The 22,485-nt window shown below is 32.1% G+C and overlaps 3 protein-coding genes and 1 long non-coding RNA gene across 8 annotated transcripts; 2 read left to right on the forward strand and 2 right to left on the reverse strand.

The window, feature by feature from the left end:
* Positions 1 to 25: 25 nt before the first annotated feature.
* On the reverse strand, positions 26 to 1,660 carry LOC103494305 (uncharacterized). Its single transcript, XM_008455431.3, has 6 exons — positions 1,418 to 1,660; positions 1,297 to 1,346; positions 886 to 1,186; positions 588 to 776; positions 335 to 517; positions 26 to 256 (listed from the first exon to the last, which is right to left on the reverse strand). Exons 1-6 carry the CDS (start codon positions 1,658 to 1,660, stop codon positions 26 to 28), a joined length of 1,197 nt encoding a protein of 398 aa, XP_008453653.1.
* LOC127148104 (uncharacterized) lies at positions 690 to 1,900 on the forward strand. The gene is made up of 2 exons (XR_007818736.1): positions 690 to 839; positions 933 to 1,900. It is a non-coding gene; the product is annotated as an uncharacterized LOC127148104 (long non-coding RNA).
* Positions 1,901 to 2,126: 226 nt separating this feature from the next.
* LOC103494304 (glutamate receptor 2.2-like) lies at positions 2,127 to 7,459 on the reverse strand. Its single transcript, XM_008455430.3, has 5 exons — positions 7,135 to 7,459; positions 4,095 to 5,422; positions 3,399 to 3,711; positions 2,880 to 3,289; positions 2,127 to 2,797 (listed from the first exon to the last, which is right to left on the reverse strand). Exons 1-5 carry the CDS (start codon positions 7,457 to 7,459, stop codon positions 2,369 to 2,371), a joined length of 2,805 nt encoding a protein of 934 aa, XP_008453652.2. The 3' UTR covers positions 2,127 to 2,368.
* A 9,944-nt stretch (positions 7,460 to 17,403) lies between these two features.
* On the forward strand, positions 17,404 to 22,216 carry LOC103494302 (uncharacterized). Of its 5 annotated transcripts, XR_007818737.1 has the most exons (9): positions 17,430 to 17,603; positions 17,734 to 17,760; positions 17,848 to 17,910; positions 19,818 to 19,896; positions 19,988 to 20,033; positions 20,107 to 20,164; positions 20,975 to 21,218; positions 21,531 to 21,658; positions 21,811 to 22,216. XR_007818737.1 is itself a non-coding variant. In XM_051080949.1 (8 exons), the coding sequence occupies exons 1-7, from the start codon at positions 17,562 to 17,564 to the stop codon at positions 20,114 to 20,116; spliced, it is 345 nt and encodes a 114-aa protein (XP_050936906.1). In that variant the 5' UTR covers positions 17,413 to 17,561; the 3' UTR covers positions 20,117 to 20,164; positions 20,975 to 21,504. The 5 variants fall into 5 exon arrangements, 4 of the variants coding, with proteins under 4 accessions (XP_008453647.1, XP_050936906.1, XP_050936905.1 ...); XM_051080949.1 differs by lacking the exons at positions 21,531 to 21,658; positions 21,811 to 22,216 and adding an exon at positions 18,451 to 18,528 and having other exon boundaries at positions 17,413 to 17,603; positions 20,975 to 21,504; XM_051080948.1 differs by lacking the exons at positions 20,975 to 21,218; positions 21,531 to 21,658; positions 21,811 to 22,216 and adding exons at positions 18,451 to 18,528; positions 20,281 to 20,537 and having other exon boundaries at positions 17,413 to 17,603.
* The last annotated feature ends 269 nt before the right edge of the window (positions 22,217 to 22,485 follow it).

Genomic DNA, 22,485 nt, shown 5'->3' on the forward strand with positions numbered 1-22,485 from the left:
AGAACATCGTGAACAATGGGGGCGTCTAATAAATGAGTGCCTTGTGCTGCAGGCTGTATAGAACAGTATCATAACTTTTCTTGAACAAGTCCAACACTTGGTCCTCAAGCTGCCATCCAATGCCCTTCCAATCGATACCCAATTTCTCAATTCCCTTATAAACACTCTCAGCCTCCTCCATATTTGAATCCAAAGTTCTTGAAACAATGCCATGGTCCATGAATGCCCCTAGAGCTTCTTCTGGTATGGTTGATATCTGAAACAAAAACAATCTCTTACTTACTCTATTTTAATAATCAGAATGATCCACACAAAGTGAAAAGATTTAACCCACCGTTTCTGGTCCAATGAGAAGATCAACATAATAAGTATCTGGGTAGGCTGGATTTTTTACATTAGTTGATGCCCACATCAATCTCTGCTTCTTGGCTCCTCTCTTTGCCAATGCCTCCCATCTTGGGCCCGAGAACTTCTCCCTGAATATCTTATATGCAATAGCTGCTTGAGCTCTTGCTGCCTGCATAATCAACCACTTGAATTACCCTTAAATGATTCGGTATTACCTAGTTTTACTTTGTGGAAATTACCTTTCCTCTGAGCTCAAGGGCTTGATGGGTTGCTATTTTTTCAAGCTCTGCATCAACAACAGCGTCCACCCTGCTTATGTAGAAAGCAGCAGCGCTAGAAATGGCTGAGAGATCACTTAACCCAGAGGATTCCAAGCCATTTAAGTAAGCTTCGATTACCTTTTCGTACGTGGATATACAAAATATCAGCTGTTCAAATCACAATGTCCACGTTCACGAGATGTTCGACAAAAGCCCCCAACCAAACCAAATGTAATATGCTATTTTTCTTTTCCAGTGAACAAATGGATATACTTACAGTTGCATTTACGCTTATTCCTTGGGAAATGACCTGCTTTATTGCAGGTATGGATTCAGCTGTTGCGGGGATTTTTATATACACATTTGGACGACCAAGCTTTTTATGAAGCCATTTAGCTGCCTCAACTGTCTCCTCTGTGTTATCAGCCAGCCAAGGTGAAACTTGAACGGAGACATAGCCATCTAAACCAGCTGTTTCCTTGTAGATTGGTTCTAAGATCACACTCGTATCCCTTATGTCTTTTGTTACAAGTTCCCAGTATGCGCTTTCAACGTCTTTTCCTTCTTTTGCTAGTTCTCTATCCATGGAATTCAGAACAAAACAAACAAACAAATTCGTACAACAAAACTCTCAGCAACCCTTTGCTTTCATACATTAATGTATTAAGATAAGGATAGGTAACTATACCTGAACTGCTCATCGTAAGCTTTGGATGACAGTATGGATCGCTCAAATATCTGTCATTAGGAATCATAAGGTTCAAGCAACGAGAGAGAAAGATTAGGATACAGAGAGGGTTTTTGACTACCTTAGGATTGGAAGTAACACCTTTAATTCCAGATGCTAACAAGGGAAGAAGTTCAGTGGCAGGGCGGCAGATTTTATCATAATAAGGGCTCTGGCCTTGCCGTTCATGTAGGTCGTGAAGAATGGATTTTCTGAGCCCATTTTTTGAACAAGCAACAAAACAGCTTTGATTCATCAGCAAGTTGCTGAAGGAAGCCATCACAGCCTGAGAGATGTTGATGTTCAAAAGTGAAATCAAACCCATTTCCCATTCCAATATAAATATGGGGCGATTCACATTACAACTTAGAATTTTTCCAAGATTTGCTGGAAATCTAGTATTATAATTTACGTGTTTATATATAAATATCACACCTTTAACGGTCGCATAAACTATTGGTTTTTTGGTGTATATATAACATAGTTGCGTATTTGATTATAAAATGGTAGGATTAAACAAGCAATATACTAAATTGGAAGACTAAGATTCTGATATTTAATTGAATTAGATTGAGCTCAATTCCTATCCAACTATCACCTGGAGTTTATGACCTTGACCTATTCATCTATTTCTGTTTTTTGCTATCTTAAACAGTCTCAATCAATGTGAAAAGGGAAAAATTAATAAATAAATGAAGTCTACGGATCATATTAGATTGAGATTTAATAAGTTGGCGGATACGACTTGATAATTAAAGAATAGATTTTCAGCTTTTGCTTCCATGGAAGAATTTTGTTTTCAATGGTAAGACTTTGATGAGTTAATTAATTTAGAATATCAATGCACTGGGATACTGGTTCCATGATCATTAGGCTGCACAACTTTTATATAAAAGTAGTTGCTTTATGCCAAAATAATCATAGATAGCTCAATTAACATATTGTATTATCAACCTCAAGCTTCGGTCTTCCGTCCTCAACTTCGCATATTGTCCCACGAAGATGGTTGCTTTTAAGTTGTGTAAAGACCTAGCTAGTGGTCTTCGGTGACATGTTTTGAGGGACCAGCACTCCCATCGTGACAGCCATGGTCTGCATCAGCTGAAACCTCAGACGATTTCGACATGTCGTCCATTTCCTTGTCCTTCACATCAGAATGTGAATCCTCCTTAAACGACACATATTTCCTGTAATATGTCTTTGCCACTGAGGCGGGCTTTTGCCAGATGAAGGTTTGTGAGTCGATCAAAGCCAGCAGGAATGCTATCCCAGTGATTATAAAAAGGCCCCCAAAGCTCGACACCTCTAAACATGGACCATCTGAGGATGAGTTTGAGCTGTCTTGATTTTGATTTCCAGCTCCAAAGTACTTGGTTTCAATTGTCACCATTTTCTCTCCCTCTGTCACATTCAATATTGCTCTTGAAACATACGGTACTAACCGGGAGTTTAGTGGAAATGCCTGAAATTAACAAACAACTTCTTATCTGATGCACATATGAACTGATAAAAGTTCAAGAATATCGTTTAAGAAAAACACTTACAAACCCAAATCCATCGGTTCGATATTTAGGTCCAGCCATAATGAAATCGGAGCCATATTTTGTAAGGAAAACCTTAAGGTAAGGAATTTCATCAAAGATTGCTGCAACACCACCGTTTTGACTTCCTTTAGACAATGCCTTATGGAATTCCTCAACATTTGCATAAGATTTCAGCTTGGATTCGTTAAATTTCAACTGTTCTATCAACATGGATTTTGTAAAGGAACCCTCTTGATATCCAACATAGTAGCCCTTGGATATAAGTTCATTCACGCTAAAATACTTAGGCTGTAGCTGATCTGACATCAAGATTGATGACAAACTTGCTGTGTAACTCTGCATTAGAACAAACGCCAGAAACAACCAAACCACAAGCACAAACCTAGAGCGTGTATTGGTCACTATTTGTCCTGTTAAACCAAAAAAGAAAAGGAGATTGTTCAGCTTTCTTGTTTTTTCGACGTGATCGATCCCCAAATTCAATCCAATTACCATAAAAGAAAGAAAAAATGAGCTTACTTTCAGGAAGAACCAAAGAGGAGAAAGGAAACCAAAGGATTAAACAAAGTAGCTCCAGTGGTTGCAATGATTCTCTTCTTGCATTCTGCTCTAAGATCAGTAGAACAATTCCTGTTGCTATGGAGGCCGCTATGGTCGTAAGCCATAGATCCAAGCTCAAAGGTTTCAAGAAAACCCACATACTACGATGCATGTTGTGTTTGATCGGGACGAGCATTGTCACTCCCGAGTCAGTATACGGCAATGAGAAATCTACGAGGTTGGCTCGGCTGGCCACAATGGTAATATCTCCTACGACCGCATCAAATTTGTTCTAGTACCCAGAAAATTAACATAATATCAGTGTTAACCCTTTAATTGAATGATTAATTATCGTATTACTCTGTTCTAAAGCATTGTTGATTGTCCAATGAAGATAGAATCATGTTATTCAAGTAATTAGACTTCTTCATAAGAAATGAGCGGAATATTGAGAAACTTTAATAGTTGTAAAGAAATATGATGGTTACGACGATCAACATTCGAATCGAATTGAATCTTGATCATGATATGTAAAAAAGAAAAGAAAAAAAAATTGTAATTGTATATCCTCTCCAGTTTTGAAAAATTAGGGAGGACAAGCTATGGACGCGACTGAAAGGAGGACGTGGCCACAAAGCAATAACTCTGATGAAAATAAAATTGGAGAGCACTGACCTTCTCCCTCTCGGCGAGTTGGTGGAGGAGGTCATCATATATAACAGAGTTGTCCCCGGCATCATCTTCGAAGAGTTCAAATTCATAAGGAAGTGGGAAAGGCAAAGCATCAGCAACAGCTCTGAAAACATCTATACAAAACCCAGTAAAATTAAGCTCCCCATTTTGAGGGTTTCTAGTTACATCCAAGAACTCATTGAACCCCTGTTTCTTGGGAACCCCTATTCTAAATTTTTCACCATCAGCAGGCACAGCCCATCCTTTTGGTGCAGTTATGGAGTCACCAGGCCATATGATCTTCTTCAACTTACTAACTGAAGTTGAGTATTTTTCATTAGGTTTCTTATTCGCTATGTTTTGACAAATCCCTTCTTCAGGATTCCAACACCCAATCAATCTCTCTGCTGTCCCAATCACATTGAATATTTCGAAAGCCGATGGCTGTAAATGCCCATTCACCAAATGGAAATCCCCACTTAAACCCTTAAATTTGATATTCAACATTTCCTTCAACAGCATTGGACCCACTTCCGAAACCCCCAAATTCGCAATATCTGTTTTCCCTTCTACATCACTAACCCGACCCTTAAGAAACCCTAAATTACTCACATCCCCAATCCTCTCCGCCGCCATAGCCAAAGCCCAAATAGTATCATAAGCCCACAAGCCATAGATGTTTAACTCAGGCGCCGACCATTTCCATCTCCTTTTGAAATTCTCCAAATCTTCTGAAGCAGGAAAATGCGGACGTATCCCCAAAACACCCTCCATTGATTTGATAACCAAAGGATCCATAGCGTCAAGACAATTAGAAAGGGTATTGGTGAGAAGCCAAGCATAGCCTTCAGTCATCATTCCAGCTTTTTCCACAAGCGGAAACAGAGCAGACCCAAATGGGGAAGTAACATGCACCAAGAAAACTCTTGTCTGCCTTTTCTTCATATTATGAAGGTGTTTGGAGATTTCGTAAGGATCCATGGAGGCGGGTATGGCATATTTGAAAGAGACACGGATGTTAGATTCTTGAAGTGCATCGGTGAGGAAAGGGATGAGGCCTCTGCCGTATTCAGTGTCTTCATAGATGAGAACGAGGTCGTGCCAACCGAATCCTTGGACGAGGGTGGTGATGGCTTTGACCTGAGAAGAATCGTTTTGAGCTGTTCGAACAAAGAAGGGGCTGTGCGATGGAGAAATAGAGAGACTTGTAGCTGAAAATGAAATGATGGGGACGCGGGCTTTATCGCCTAGCTTTATCATAAACGTTGCCTCGCCGGAACTCTCTGGCCCTATTATTGCATGTACTTTCTCGTTCTTCACCAAATCCACCGCTGCAAACATGCATAGTCTATTATTATCAACAAACCTATGAAGCTTAAGTAATTAAAAAAACATTATGTGAAAATTTTTAAAAATCTGTTTCCTATTATGGTGATGAGTATTCTTTTAAGAATACAATTTTAAAGGCATTTTATTTGAGCTTGCAGGCATGCAAAGTGCTTTAAATCTATACACTTTCTCTAGGTTTGTACTTTTTAGAGTAGTCATATCTTTTAAGTTTTTTTTTTTTTTTTTTGTCTCTCTAATTTCAAGTTTTGAACCTACTTTTACAAATGTTATACATGTTATTTTTACCTTGATGAATCGACTAATGATACGATAAATATGGAGGTATGACCTATAGGGTTGAGAGGTTGGTTCTTTTGAATTAAATTTGTAATGGTCTGTAGACTAATGTTTTTTGACTTACAAATACTTATTTGAATATTTAGAAACTTATTTGACACTTTTAAACCATGGATTTTCTTGATAACCAAATATTATAGTAATCAACTTGAACATCCTCAAGAAAAACTAACTAATGAAAATAAGTTGTTTGTTATTTTTGAAAAGAAAATACTATCCTTTTAATTTGATTTCTCTTTCTTGGTAACTTCCATACTAATTATTAGGAAAGCATTATTAGAATATTACTGTCTAAAGCTACAAACCTTTTTTTTTTTCGGTTGTAAAAGAAAGATTTAGTTGCATTTTGCATGCTAGAAAAGTATATTTCATTTAAAAATTATAGTGCTGTTTTAATTGTTTTTTAGTGAAATAGTAACGTGTTTAATAGTTATTATGGTAGAAATTGAAATCAATAAGAACTACGAGTATGTATTATCATTTTAAAATCTTAATAATTCTAGTCTAATTAAAACAATCATGTCTTACTTTTTAAGAAAAATTATCAAAACATGATTGGAAATGTTCCACAACATTTCGAGGTGGTTTATAAAATCCTTTCCTTTTTCTCTTTTAAAATATTTAAGGAAAGAAACTTACAAATTTTAGTTAGACAACAAGACTACGTTTTGTATAATTAATCCACATTTAGGGTCTATTTTTCAGCATTTTAATTTATATATATATATATTTGCAATAATAGTTAATATGTTTAGGAGTTTTAATTAAGTATACAAATTATAATAATATTTTTCAAAAAAATTACAAACAAAGTTTAATCCATCGATATGATTTTGAGAGTCTAAATCTAAATTTTGTATGCATTTTTTTTTTACTATATTTGTTAATATTTTGGATTTACCTGTCATATATATTTGCAACTTTTTGATATCTTTTTAACCGGCTACTCTTCCTATTTGCTCCTTACTAAAGAAAAGAGCTAAGAACAAAAGTAACTAAGGAAAAATCCGGAGTTAAAAGACCACAAACCTAAAGAGGGAGAGAAAACAACGATATCTCACTCCACATATATCCACAACGTTACAGTAATATAACTACGCAAGAGTTCAAAACATCTATCCATTTGAAAAGTTGGTAAAAATTCCATTGGTGTATTTGAAAAGGATGTGGCAATCGACCAACTCTCAATCGGTTTTCTTGACAGAAGTTATTAAATTAAAATCATATATGCGTTATTATAGTTCGTGGGCATGCATGATCAGACATGCACAGTTAGGTATGACTAAACAAAAGATAAATGAAGGAAAAAGAGAGGGATATATATATATATATATGTATAGTTTTTGTTTGAGCTCACCGGCGGAGGTCGCAGCAACCATGTCATGTGAATCTCTAAAATGAAGAACCAACTTATTATTATAATTTGGATGAAATGCATAAAAATCAGTGAGTGCCATTTTGATGCATTTTTGTGCAGCAACACCAATGGATGGGCTCACTTCATCAACAACTGCACCTACATGTATCAAATTCACTTTTCTACTACGACTCGTCTTATTTCCATTATTGAATTGAACTTCCTCTTCCCGGTGGCCTTCAATTTGTTTTCCCCAAATCAACAAAAAACCCAACATCAACCAAAATAGTACTGATAACAATGAACCTTTTCTCATCTCCATCATCTTTCGTAAGTGTCTTCCGGCCTCTCTTTACCTTTTTATTTATAGAGAGTTCTAAACAGCACTGAATTTTCGCGAATTTTCTTGTAATGGTATATTCGGAATCTGGAAAAGATAAAGAAACATAGTGGGAAACTCATACCCTTTTTCACTATCCATCCAACGTCTGCAATTACCTCATTCTTGACTTCCACATATTTACTGGTTTTTTCTTTTAGAAAAAGAAATACATAATTTGTTGTGTTGCGATGACAATAACGAAGATTCCATGGGTTTTTCCTGGCTTATTTACTTCCATTGTTGGCATGTTGTGACAAATTACTACAACATGTATATGCAGTTTCATGGAAAATTATGTATAGCATCCTACGCGTACTCAATAAATAAATATATATGAAAAGACAAAAGGAACATCCGTACGACCCCAATTTGTTGAGTTATGAACAATAACGTTTGTTGATTCTTCAAATATGGATAATTTTTCAAGAGAAAAGGTAATAAATGTCAAATTATAGAAATAACAAATAGAAACATGGTAAACTTATTAGTTATAGATATATGTATCGATTTCTATTGCACTTAGTATTGATAATTGTCTTGTATTAGTTTCTATTATTGATAGACATAGCTAGATAAGTAAAATAGATTACGTTTTTGAAAGCCTATTATCAAAACTAAAATTAATTAAAGCAAGGTTGATAACTAGAGGAACAATTAGAGGAGAGAAGTTTAACACAACTTTGATAACCCAGCTCGATGAAAACTACCTACATCTAGGGAGCTTCTATGCTCAGATAAAGAGATTTATTTATTAAGATTCAAATGACTTCAAGTTTCCTGGAAATGCTAAAATCAATCAAATACTTTAGTATATATTTCCAATCAATCTAGGTCTTTTCACATAATGCTACCCCCTAAATTGGTACTTCTAGTAACAGTTATATTACTAGTTAATAGGCTCCTCCTAACATCAAATCGTCAGATTGACTAAGTCTTTCTTAATCTCTTGTCTTTCTTCATATTCATGAATCATCTTTTTTGAATCAAAGCATTCAGCACTATAGACGAAATTAACATTCTGTATTTGAAGTATACATTGTAATTGAGTATCTTGAACGAGGTTCAACAACAAAAACTTTTCTTCTTGATTTCCTCGCTAGATTTATCAAGGTAGCTATTTATAGGAAAGGTTCGCTGCAAAATTGATGTGTTGCGGTGATTAACATCAAAGAATCCGTTAATGACTTATCGACAAGGATTGCAATATAATATCCTTTTTTGCAATATATTAGGCCACCAACCACGCACCACGGGATCATCAAATCCCTTATAGTCTTGAATAGAGAAAATCTTTCTTTAATATTTCCAAAAAAATATAACAGACTTCTATTAATTTTTATCACTTATTAGCGTGGGTGGTAAGAGGTAGAAAATTTTACTATATAAAAATAAATTTAAAAATATAATATTAAAGATTGTTCATTGGGGACGCTTAAGTGGACTGATCCAATCGTATCATTTTCTAAAAAATATATAAAATTAAAGACGATTATATTTGTGTATTTTATTTTGATCTTGAAAATTACTCCCAGAAAAAGCATTAGTATGGCATTCACTTACAAGTCATTTTCTAAGGTAAGCTTTTGAGTAAATTCGTTGTAACTATTCTAAAAGGCTAAAAGCTACATTTTGCTTTACTTATTGGTGAAGGCATTTCAGTCTGTACGTTTTTAATTTAGAAAAGTGTTAAAAAAAAACCAATATCGAATTTTCAATTAATAGGAAGATAAAAAGGTGAAATACCAAACCAAATCCACAACAGAAAGGAACATTGGTATGAATCTTTTCTATTGTAAAACCAATTGATTTGATTTAATTCTTGATTGACACTTACAAAACTGAACTAAATATCACCTAATTCATATATTCAGCAAGAATAATAGAAAAATCCCTTAGACACAAACTATTTGGCAGACCCCACTTCACATGTCTTTGCATTGATGAACAATGACAAATCAAAATTTTCTTCTTTGTCGTTGACGTGTGTCTAATGGAGCTGGGAATTTGTCTTCACACGATTAAATTATTGCTATCAAGTTTATAAAAAAAAAATCATCTTTTCTAAATTAAAGCTAACATTTTTAACAAACTCTCTATAGGATTGTATTTGTCTTCGTTCTAATTTGGGGAGTCATATGTAATTAATTTGCAATCGGGGTCGGAATTATTTTGAAATCATATATTGGAAAGTTTGTAAAGTTCCAAATCATATTACATCTAGCCATATAATTAATATAATATCTATGCCCCCACAACTACTTTTGTGACTTAATCACATAAAATAACAACACTAGGCGTATTCTAAAAGCAAATAAGATTGCGGATGGATTTTTCCATTTTTTCTTAATCTATAGGGGCATTTTTGGTGATTAATTAATGATATATATAGTGTTCTTTTGAATAAATTACTACCTATTTAGATTGACTTTTGATTGATCACATTAATTTAATTAATGATATATATAGGTGTCGAATTTGGCAGTTTCTTTCCTTGGGATCTTTGTAATAAAACAAAATAAAGAAGATGGTTAAGTTGTGAGGGTGTGTGTATATTGTCTATGTGTTTTGTTTTATGTTAGTTTAGTGATTGTTATGACTTGGTCATTAAATATATATATATATATATATATATATATATATATATATATATATATATATATATATATATATATATATATATATATATATATATATATATAATTTAACATAATTTCTTAAAGTATTTGTGGTGGGACACTTCCACTCAGCTTCCACCCTCGTGTTGATATTGGTAGTATTTTTAAGTTTATAATTTGATTCATGGTTACATTAGTAGGTTCATTTTCAACATTAACAAATATTTGTTTTATATTCAAATTATATATTTTTTCATTTTGTAGAAAATTTCATATAAACTTTTATGTTTTTTCTTTTGTATCATATAATAGAAAGATTTTAAAGCTAGAAGCAAAATAAAATTAACGATTACCTCCAATAAATTAATTGAAACTTGATATGAAAATATATTTTGGGTGTGGGTGGTAATCCCACAATGTTCTTATAGATTTTATATAAAACATTTGTTTTTAGAAAATGTGTGATTTTGTCAAAGAGGTTAATTAGAAAATATACTGAGGGAATATATTGTCACATTGGAGTTGATTTTGTTATTTAATTTTAAATAATTTTAATTTTGTAGTTCATAATTTTAAACTATTTTCCTTTCCTTTTCTATAATTCTAGCTATTTGATTACTTTAGATGGTCTATTTAAATTTTTTTTTTATTTCTTATTTTTAAAAAATCTTTGTTTGGATTTTTTTCATGGAGAAGAAAGAGGAAGATGAGAATGAAAAATAAATAATGTGCATTAGATTTCTTATTTCTTAAATTATATGATTTTTCTACTCGACTTTTGCTATTTAATTGATTTTTTTTAAAAAATAGAAGTCTCCTTTTTTTTGGTTGATGAACATGTTATTTTAAAATTTAAATTTCATCAATAGCAACAATAATACAAAAATACATAATGTTAAAATAATTAATATCTTTCGAACTTAATAATTATAAAAATAAGTTTTCTTTAGTCAAATTTGTGGTTAATTAAAAAAAACTTTCCTAAAAAAAAAGTTGGATTTTCAACATTTACAACAAAATTTATAAACATGATGTATTGCACGTAATCTTTTACTAGTTAATTAAAAAGAAAAATTGAATTTGATTGCGCGTTAAGTTAAATAAAAAAAAACGAAAAAAATAAAGGAATAAATAATACCTCTTTAATTTTCATTTATGTTTTGTATTTGAGTATAGTTTTTATTTGGTTTATTTTGAAATATTATACGTCCGGTCTTAAAATTTCGAATATAACTTTTAACTTAGTTTATAATCTTTTACCTTGTGTTGAGTTTTATTTAACATAATTTTTTTGGTTAATGTCACTTTGGTCTTTAGTGCTAACTATACTCATCTTTGGTCTTTAGTTAATAACATCTTATAGTCCATATTTGATCAAAATTAAACTAAGAGCTTCATTTTTCTTGCTTTTCTAATTAAAACAAAATCAAGAAGAATTTAAAAGGATTGTTTAAAAAAGATGAATTAACAACTAGGTATTTGGAAAACATATTCCAATTAGAACCAAAAAAAATAAGCATCCAAATAGTCAGAAAGAACAAACAATGTTGCACTTCAATTTTCTTAAATAAAATTTGAATATAAATTAGTATATATGAGTTATTATAGTTTCATTAAAATAGTTTGTTGGGTTTGAGGGTAGATTATTTTAGTTTTGTTATAATAGGATGTGTTTTGTGTATAGACTATTTTAATTAATAAACATTGCATGGTATAAAGAAAGTGATGAATAGGAAATTGAGAGTTTTAAAATAATGTTTGTTGTAGCAAAGGGTGGTTATTATAACCTTAGATAATATTTTGTTAGATTTTTTCTTAAATATAAAATTATCATTAATGTGGCCAATTGCATTATATATTATTTATAGCTTATTATTTTATTAGGTCCATTAGGTTAAAAGATAATATCCTAATTCAACACCATGATTGCAGGTGTTTATAAATAAAACCTAAGGGATTGGTCCTCTCACTACCTCATTAGGTAGTTTATTCTTCTTATCAAGAAACTTAAATTAAGTCAAGACAAGTGAGAGAAACACAATTCCTCTAAAATATTATTATGGATCAAGGTGATCAAGGTATGTTGTTCTGTAACAAAATTCAATTTGTAAAATTATCTAGTTCAAAAATCTTGGCAATTATTGTTATATACAATATTAGGATTTTATTATATAATCATGAAACTAAAGTTTACATGTGGTATCAGAGTCTTGATTGAGAACTTGTAATTTTACATCGATGATTAATGATTTATTTTAATGTTTCCGCCGCATGTTTTTCTTTTAAATTTAAATCAAGATTCTTCGATTATTGATCATCATTTGAATTAAAGATTCTTTGATTAAAGATTATGAATTTGAAAATTTGTTTTTATGGAAAGCTGGAAGAAGAAAAGAAAATTATAAAAGTTTTTAAATTCACCGTTTTTTCTTCAAGGGGTTAATTCATCCACCGCCGGCAACCTTCTTTTCCTTTGATGAAATTCATGGAGCTATTTATTAATGATTAAAGTGTTACGAAGATTTGATAATTTTTAAAGAATTAAGATATTGATTTTGATATAAATTTCAATTATCTATTTGAAAGGCCCACGAATTAAGTTGATATTCTAATCCTTGATTAAAGAAATTAAAATCTAATAAAGATTACGATATTCTCGAAAATCTAATTCATCATAAATCTAATTAAATTTTAGATTTTAATGATTTTCAAAATATTTCATATATTTAGCTTATGTTGAAATTGAAGATTATGAATCAATTATAATTTATGTGTTATGCATATATTATGTTTTAAAGTATCAATTTATTCTTGTGATTTTAAATTATGCATTAAATGAGAGTTTTAATAAAATTATTTGAAATATTAATATTTTTGTAAATTTTGCGATTAAAATCACTTGGAAATTATGTTATTCGATATCTATATGTTAGGAATAATTTGTTAGTCACCAAATCGACTAAATTAGTATGTTATATAGATATCAAATTAAACTTAATTGGTTAAAAATAAAATAAATCTTTTATTTCTCTTATTATGAAAAAGAAATTTTTTTATTTTTCTTTATCATAGAAACTCTTTTATTTTCTTATTATGAAAAAGAAAAAATAAAATAAAGAAAAAGAAGATAAAGAAGAAAGAATCTTTCATTTTTTATTAAGAAAAATATTATGAAAGATAAAAATCTTTTATTTTTCTTATCATATAAAATCTTTTATCTTCTTATTATAAAAAATATATATAAAGAAAAGGAAGATAAAGATATCATCCGGAGATAATTTATCCAAAGTAATTATATTATCAAGATCAGAGTTTTCCAAGATTCAGTTTTTTTTTTAGATTTAAAGTTATCTCAGATTTAATTACGTTCTCAATTACTCAATTAATGTTATCTATTTTTCATGATTGAGTTGCTTAAATTTAAAATATAATAAATATGGTACAATAAATTATGTTTTATTGTCCCTTTTGTATTATGTTTAAGTCACAAATAATTTAAAGCATGTATTTGTTTGTGATTATTTGATATCTATAATATAAATAATTTGTTAGTCACCAAAGTGGCCAAATTGGTAAATTTTTAGACATCAAATTAAAGTTGATTCAATTACTCATGTTCATCTGATGCTAGTGAATGAGATATTGTGAAACATTAATGATTTGTCGTGAGTGTATTGATTTTCGCTATTATAAAACATTTAATTTGCCCAAAGGTAATTAATAGTTTTATAATTTTGAATCTTACGATGGTTAATTGAGGTGTTTGGTTAGATATTATTAGTATATTCAAAGATAACTAATGTATCTAATTTGAGCATTTAAATTACCAATTATATGAAACTAAATCTAACATCAGTTAAGTGTAAATGTTGTACATTGTTGTGCCTTCCAAAGAAGAACTTCAATGTATAAGCTAATGATTATTTAATATTATTTGAATCAGTATTGTATATTTATGTTTATTTCTCAAAGCAATAATGTATAAGCATATCTATTTCTGTAATTGCATCATTTACTCCTGTTTCTATTCATTCGCATGCTACATCTATAATCAAGTTTAATGGACTCAATTTTTCTGATTGGTGCAACATCCAATTCCATCCTGGTGTTTTGAATCTTAATTATTTGACACTCTTAAGTGAGAAACCTGCTACACTTACTTCAGCTATTAGCAGTGACGAGGATAGATCTTTCTATAAAGCTTGAGGAAGATCCAATAGATTGTGCCTAATGTTTATGCGAATAATTATAGTAAACAGTATCAAGTTCGCAATTACAATACTGAAAATACCAAGGATTTTATAAATTTATGGAAAATATGATGAGAAAGCACATTGTTTTGACTTTCTAAATTCCTAGAAAGTCATGGTATAGGTGCTCAATACACAGTACCAGGAACACCACAACAAAATGGTGTTGCAAAAGGACGTAATATCATACATTAATGAATGTGGTTAGAAGCATGTTAATTAATTTGTCTTTACCTGTGTCCTTGTGGATGTATGCATTAAGAACCATTTAATATTTATTAAACATGGTTCCTAGTAAGTTAGTTCTAAAGACATCTTTTGAATTGTTGACAGTAAGGAAACCTAGTTTAAGGCACCTGCATGTTTAGGGTTGTTAAGCATAAGTAAGAATTTATAATCCACATGATAAGAAACTGGATTCAAGAACTACAACCAGTGGTTTCTTCATTGGTTATCTAGAAAACAAAAGAGTATAGATTTTATTGACCTAACCATAGTATGTGAATAGTTGAAACTGGAAATGTGAGGTTTATTGAGAATAACGTAATTAGTTGGAGTTTGGTATCACGTAAAGTGAAAATTCAAGAAGTTAGGATGGAAATTCCTTCATCTATAACTTCTTATCAAGTTGTTGTTTTTGTAGTTGTTGACCCTGTTAACAATCCACAATGAGAACAAATTAATGGTCAAACACCACATAATGATGTTATAACAGATGAACCTCTAACTGAGTGACCACAAGAAATAGAGTTAAGAAGATCTATAAGACAAAGAATATCAGTTATTTCTGATGACTGTGGTTTTATCTGCATGAATCAAAATTTGACTTAAGCGTTGATAATGATTAAGTTTCGTTTTCACAAGCCATTAAAGGAGATAATAGTGTCAAATGGTTAGATGTCATGAAAGAAGAGTTAAAATCAATGAATGATAATGAAGTCTAGGACCTTGTAGAATTGCCTAAAGAAAAGTAAAAGAGTTGGGTGGAAATAGGTCTTTAAGACCAAACTTGACTTAAATGGCAATATCGAACGATACAAAGCTTGACTTGTTACCAAAGGTTATTCTTAGAAAGATGACATTGACTATAATGAGACCTTTCTCCTATATCGAAAAAGTACTCATTAAGAAGTATTATGGCTTTAGTAGCTCATTATGATTTAGAGCTTCATAATGTGAAAACTACTTCTCTAAATGGGAATTTAGATGAAAAAATGTTCATGGATCAACCAGAAGGTTTTATTGTTGAAGGAAAGGAACATATGATATGATACCATCACATCTTTTGGTTTTAAAGAAAACATTGTTGATCGATGTATATACCTAAGAATCAGTGGGAGTAAGTCTAATTATTATCCTTGGTCTATATGCTTACTTACAAGAGATCCAATCATCTTCAGGTGATTGGATATTTAGATTAAAATTTTGTCGGATGTGTGGATACAAAAGATCCACTTTTGACTATATGTTCCTATTAGCTGAAGGAGCAATTTCATGAAAAAGTGTGAAGTAGTGTATTGTTGCTACATCCACTACGAAGGTTGGATTTGTAGCATGCTTTGAGGCTACGATTTATGTTTTATGGCTGCAGAACATTATCTCAGGACTTGGAATTGTCGACAGTATTGTCAAGCCACTGAGAATTTATTGTGATAATTTTGCGGTAGTTTTCTTCTGCGACAGATATTCTAAAGGTGCTAAACATATGAAATTAAAATATTTTGTTGTTAAAGAAGAAAAGTTCAGAAACAAAGAGTGTCAATCAAACACATTAGCACTAAACTTATGATTTGCATATCTACTAAATAAAGTATTGCTACCATAGACATTCAATGATGATGTCAAACGTGTGGGCATTAGTAGATATTATTATTTAAATCAAGATTACGTTATTTGACACTTTGAGCTCATTTATTTATTGTTTCTGATTTTATCTTATGGTTCTGTTCTTATGATTAGTATATACATAAAAGAATTATGTAAACCAAACAGGATATCGTCTTTGATAAAGACACTTATTGTTGGACCATTATTGATTATCTTTGTTATAGATCATGTTAATAGAAGAACTATTTCAGTGATACATGGAAGGGAGTATGTTAATGCAATGATGTATGACCACCATGATCCTTTAATAGTTTCTTTGCCTTGACACGATATGTTATGAAGTTTAATTTTGCGCATTATGTCTATGAACGTATATGATAAATAATGTCAATGGGCCAAGTGGGAGAATGTTAGATTTATTCTTAAATATAATATTATCATTAATGTGACCCAATTGCATTATATATTATTTATCCCTTTTGGGCTTATTATTTTATTAGGTCCATTAGGTTAAAAGATAATACCCTAATTTAACACCATGATGGGAGGTGTTTATAAATAGAACCTTAGGGATTGGTCCTCTCATTGCCTCATTAGGTAGTTTATTCTTCCTATCAAGAAACCTAAATTAAGTCTAAAGGAAGGCAAGTGAGAGAAACACAATTCCTCAAGAATATTATTATGGATCAAGGTATGTTGTTCTTTAACTAAATTTAATTTGTAAAATTATCTAGTTCAAAGATCTTTGCAATTACTGTTATATACAATGTTAGGATTTTATTGTATAATCATGAAACTAAAGTTTACATATTTGTCTCGAACGACTTTGAATGTTACAACATGAAGCTGTTCCACCACGGTTAGATCCACCGAATCCAAGCTTAAAGTGTTACAAGTGGATCAAATTTGTTTGAAAATTTAATTCATCCTTGTTTAAAGTATTTTTGTGTCTTTTTTCCTATTTCAAAATTCACTAATATTAAAATAAAAATAAATAAAAGAAAAGTTTAATTACTTTAAAGAAAGGGAATTTTTAAAAATAGAAAATATTTACGAACTATTTATATTTAATAGAACAAATTTACTAAAAGATAAAAATATTTTGTAAAATATTATATTTTCGAATATTTATTAAACACATTCCTAAAATTAAAATAATAAGGAAACATATATTGAAATTGGTAAATTACAAGGATGGTATAGAGGGTGTGGAATATGGAAGCGCCAATTTTGAAATCAAGTACATAGAGAGAGATAAAAATGTGCCGCGAGGGGTCTTTACAATTTAAATAAAACTGGGTTAGGGTTTCGTTTCTCATATCCCCGAAGATCCTCTTTACATTTTCGATAGCCATGGCGAGCACCAAAGTGCAGAGGATTATGACCCAGCCCATTGTAAGCTCACTATAATGTATTCATTTTTCTTACTCATTTATCTATTTCTGTGCTTTACTTATAGTTTCCGTATGTGTCACCTTTTTGTTTTTACTCGATCCCGGTGTTGCTGCTGCTTCCTTGGAACTAGAACTTGATTTTCAGGTTTCTTCAAAGTGTAAGAAACTTACTCCAAATTTTGGTTACTTACCTTTTCTGGTCTAGTTTTGTTTTTCTAATTCGAGTTTTTTTGAAACCATTGCAGAAAGCTCGTATTCAGATTTGGCTATTTGAGCAAAAGGACCTTAGGATTGAAGGCCGAATTATCGTAAGATTTTCTTTTTTTTGCTATTAACGTAATGGGGATATTTTGATTTTAGTTCTCTTCATAGTTGGATGGATGGATGGATGCAATTTACTTTCCCATGTGCTTGCTTCTCACAGTAATTCTATTTTTTCAGTCTAGCAAAAAGGACATCAATGTGTTTAAAGTTCTTCCATGTTCTTGCTAAGGGAATTGAACTTCTACTCCACAATCTTATGATGAACTCAACTTGGGTCAAGTTGAATTTGAATCTAATCGAATTAATTGGGATGTCTTCAAGATTGTGTTAACTGTTTTAGTATTTTGATTGCCTTTTACATTGCTATCAAAAGGTAAAACACATGGTGGAAATTGGTTGAAATCTGAGACATAGCTTGAAATTGCTACTTCTGTAGGCTACCAACTAACTCGCCCTAGAAATAGGAATGGACTGTAGTGGTTCTAATTTCTCATTTCTGTAGCTAGTGATAATTAGTTGGGTCCCAGTCTAAGATAGATTGAGTCTCTAATGGAAAATTTTCCATGGTTAAACTTGTATATCAGTATTTAGTTCAATTCAACCAGACCATTGGGATCACCAAAACTAAACTTTGTTTCGACGAAGCCTCAAATAATGCCAAGGTCAGTGATCAATTACTTCTATGATTTGCAGTATTCTTTAAGAAATTGGTTCCTCTTCTGTTGTTAGACACACCTTGAAATGTACGTTCTAAGAGATGCCCCTTGCCTTCGGATTCATTACCATCTGTTTATACCTCCTTGAAGTTAGTTTATTCTTCCACATAAGATTGTATGCTGTTTTCCTATACGGATTTAAGCTTCTGTCTCTTTTATGGAAAAATTCTCTCTATTAATCTTTGAATCATTCTGACCAGTTCAGCCAAAAACTTTTCCTGATTGAATGTTGTTTTCAGAATTCTGACAGAGCATATTTGGTTTCATTAATTCCTCATGTGAATTGAATGAATCAAGTCTTTAGTCTCTTCACTTTGGATATTTAATTGTCTGGAGTTTTTTTTATAATTTTTTTAATTTAATGAAAAACACACCTTTCATTGAGAAAGAATGAAAGAATACACGGGCACAAAAAAAAAAAAAAAAAAGAACCAAGCCTACAAAAAGAGGAATCCCACTATAAGAAGGGACGACAACTATACAAAATCAAGCTCATAGAATTGGAGTAGCGAATTGCATGTTCTTTTTGCCTACTTCCACATTATTGCGATTTAATACTTAGTTGCTCTTTTGCATCTATTACTTCTAATTTGTAAGCAAGTAAAAAGCTGTAGCCATAAAGTCCATGATGCACTTTTTCAAAGATTGTGGGTGGTTGTACTGTTAGTAATGTAGCATACCCTGCATAGATCATGTTCTTCCATTATATCTCATTATGTAGTCCAATGAGCTAATTAGCGTGTAAATAGTCTGCTGCATAGATTGTGATGTGTTCTCAGCATCCTTCTTATCTTTTAAGTCATGGAGACCCTTTGCTAGGACTACAATTTTCATTGTTGAGTGAATAACCCTTGGGCTTGGGCTTTTTCTTCCTGTTTAAATTTCTTATTTCATACGATATATGGAACTGTTCCTTACCCTAAATAGTTATTTGGTCAACTACTTTTCCCAATAATCTAATAATGTTCATGTAGTTTTTTTCAACTATTTGCTTTGCCTAAGATTCTGTAAATACACGCAGGAGTGTGTTTAAATACACGCAGGAGTGTGTTTATGCTTTATGGCATTATATTGTATTTGAAAATTTAATTTTCTTGTTTTATCGTTTGTTGTCAACTTGTAAGTACCCATGTTTTGGCTGACTAATTAATGTTGTTTTAACTTATAAGGGAGGTAGTTAGAGGAAGCTGATCCTTTTTCGTCATTAAATTGATTATATTTTCTTGGTCGTATAGGGATTTGATGAGTACATGAACTTAGTGCTTGATGATGCTGAGGAAGTTAATGTTAAGAAAAAGAGTAAAAAGGCACTTGGTATGGTCTTCTCTCCCCCTTGTCTGCTGTTGTTTTTTTTCTATATTTCAATGACAATGTTATCTGAAATGCCTTTTTTATGCCCCTTCAGGGAGGATTCTTCTCAAGGGAGACAATATTACATTAATGATGAACGCGTAAGTGAAACAAACTTGCCTTTCCTCTCCATTTCCGTACACCAACTAACTTCCTTTCCTTTTCTTTTTTTAGGGGAAAATGATGATCATCCAGCAGAACACATTATTGAGATAAAGTTTTCACTTTCATTGTATGGTGCTATAGCTTTTACAACTACCTTCTGTTTGGAGTTGTATCTTTCAACGTTTTAAGCCATCAATGATTAACTAGTTCTTTGGATGTATGATGTTATATTGCTGTTGATAGGTAACATTCTGGCGGTGAAGCCTTTACAATTACCTTCTGTTGTGAGGTTGTTTCTTTCAACGTTTTAAGTCATCGCTGATTAGCTAGTTCTTTGGATGTCTAGTGTAATGTTATATTGCTGTTGGTAGGTTATCCATATATGTGAACACCTTTTAGTTTATCATTGTTATAATTGGTTGTTTACACCAACCAATCCTTGAAACTATGAATTTGGTTCTTTGAATCATAAACTATAAATAGTGGAGCACCTTTGAGAACGTTCGGTTTATTTTGAGAGGGATGGTGGTTGCCCTGAATTCTGATTGTCTTCACTCTCGGAGAAATAAGTGTCACCCTTCTTATCCTGTAGAAGATTGATTACCAACTTATGTTGTGACGATCTGTTCTAAATATTACTTTTTAGAGTATTTTGTTGCAATTTTAAAGAAAAACTTACGTGCGGACATCTTTGCTTAAGGCAACTGTTCTGGGTATATATCCATAGACTTAATATTGGGCCAAGCTCTCCAGCAGTAGTATGAGTATCTAAGTTCAAGCCATTATCCAGGAAGGATAGAAAACCACTTAACAAGAGGCCCATGGGCAGTGTTGGGTGTGGGGTACTAAATCATTCCCTTTATGATCAAATATATGTATATGAGCAATAAATCTAATACAGTGCTGGTTCTGCCTTTGTCGTTTTTACATGATGTAGGCAATCATGAAGTTGGAAAGGGGAAGGTGAAGCAGATAAAAGGTAGACATCCATTAGTAGACTTCTGGTGATAAAAGGCATATCTGAGCACCAGGGTGTGGGAAGAAAGATTGGACTACGAACGAAGCCAAGAGAAGGTGGTGGTGGCCGGTGGGACACACGTGGGGTCAGGGAATCACACCCTTCTAGCTCGTTTAACCATTGTCTTGATGTCTTCTGCTTGCAATTGGCAGTATGAGAAAAGGCATGTCTACCCTTGAGTTGGAAAACGAGTGCGCCATCGCATTTGTTCTTCTTTTGCATTTATTGGTTACTGACTCATCTTCCACACTTATCATTTCTCTTCCTCTCTCCTCCTTGGGTGCAAATAAGCCACTCCATTCCATTTGGTGCTTTCTTTGACACATTCCATAACCCCTGATTTCCTTCTCATGATTGGAGAAATGCATGATTGTTTCACAGTGCTTGACACAACATGAAAACATCACTATTCTTTTATATTACTTTCTTATCAATTGTGTTGAACTTAACCTTGGTTCTCTTCTACCTCTAGCAGGTCACTTTTCGATTAAGTTATTTGGCAATTTCGGGATAGGAATTTGTTAATCATAGGTCGTGACCTAATACGATTCTGGCACTCCCGATTCTTTGGGAAGCCTGGCTGTCAACGATGCCTTTACCCATGTGAGTTTTGGGTATACTTTCTCCAGAATGGGGTACTCAAATAGTACACTAGCAGCTATAAAAAATAAATGCCCTTTGAAACTTTTTGAAGACATAGCCTTGTCGCGATGGAACAACATAAGCTGACGGATATATTGATAGTGATATTTCAGGAAGCACGAAGGACCCTCACAAAAACAATATACAGTGCACATTCTATTCACACTTGGAGGATTCTGATGCTTAGTTTCAATCTTCATGTGACAAGAAGGCTAATGCTCGGGCTTTTTGTTAATACTTTATTCATTCCTCAACGCTTCGCTTGGTTCTTGACCTACTGAGATGAACGAGGGAATTACATGTCACACGACAACTGCATTTCTTTTTTCACATTAGAAGACCACATTGGAATAAACCTTGCTTCTAACTTCACTCTGAACAAGATTTGAACACAGCTAAAATAGTTTATGAAGTTCCAAACTCAGTACTATCATTTTGATATTTACGAATAATAACGAAAGCGTTGGTCATTTGACATAACCGTTAAATTGGTATAAATAACTGAACTTCAATAGTAAATTCTATCAGAGTTTGTCGAGTAATTTCATATTTTAAAAACTTTCATATTTATTGGCACCATCTCCATTATCTATATTATTTTCATTAACTCCAGCAATGGATAAACCGTAGCGTTTAATGAACTACCGTGGGAAACAGAACAACTATCATTGGACTTGTCCTTTTAGTATGTAGAAACAGCAAACACACAGTGGAGAAGACAGTAATTTAGAGTGCATGCATAGTCAAACACAAAAGAGATGAAGAATCATTAATCCATTACCTTATCA

This window comes from Cucumis melo, chromosome 2, assembly GCF_025177605.1.
Source record: "Cucumis melo cultivar AY chromosome 2, USDA_Cmelo_AY_1.0, whole genome shotgun sequence".
Taxonomy (NCBI): Eukaryota; Viridiplantae; Streptophyta; class Magnoliopsida; order Cucurbitales; family Cucurbitaceae; genus Cucumis; species Cucumis melo.

Bases quoted from the DNA above. Each gene is read 5' to 3' on its own strand.
- LOC103494305 (XM_008455431.3), bottom strand. From the start codon at position 1,660: ATGGGTTTGATTTCACTTTTGAACATCAACATCTCTCAGGCTGTGATG. The intron at 1,347-1,417 runs GTAGTCAAAAAC...TCCTAATGACAG, and splicing joins GTGTTACTTCCAATCCTAAG to ATATTTGAGCGATCCATACT. The intron at 257-334 runs GTGGGTTAAATC...TTTTTGTTTCAG, and splicing joins TTCTCATTGGACCAGAAACG to ATATCAACCATACCAGAAGA.
- LOC103494302 (XM_051080949.1), top strand. From the start codon at position 17,562: ATGGCGAGCACCAAAGTGCAGAGGATTATGACCCAGCCCATT. The intron at 17,604-17,733 runs GTAAGCTCACTA...CCTTGGAACTAG, and splicing joins GGATTATGACCCAGCCCATT to AACTTGATTTTCAGGTTTCT. The intron at 17,911-18,450 runs GTAAGATTTTCT...CTTGTATATCAG, and splicing joins GGATTGAAGGCCGAATTATC to TATTTAGTTCAATTCAACCA.
- LOC103494304 (XM_008455430.3), bottom strand. From the start codon at position 7,459: ATGATGGAGATGAGAAAAGGTTCATTGTTATCAGTACTATTTTGGTTG. The intron at 3,290-3,398 runs GTAAGCTCATTT...TTGGTTTAACAG, and splicing joins CTCTTTGGTTCTTCCTGAAA to GACAAATAGTGACCAATACA. The intron at 2,798-2,879 runs GTAAGTGTTTTT...TGTTAATTTCAG, and splicing joins GAACCGATGGATTTGGGTTT to GCATTTCCACTAAACTCCCG.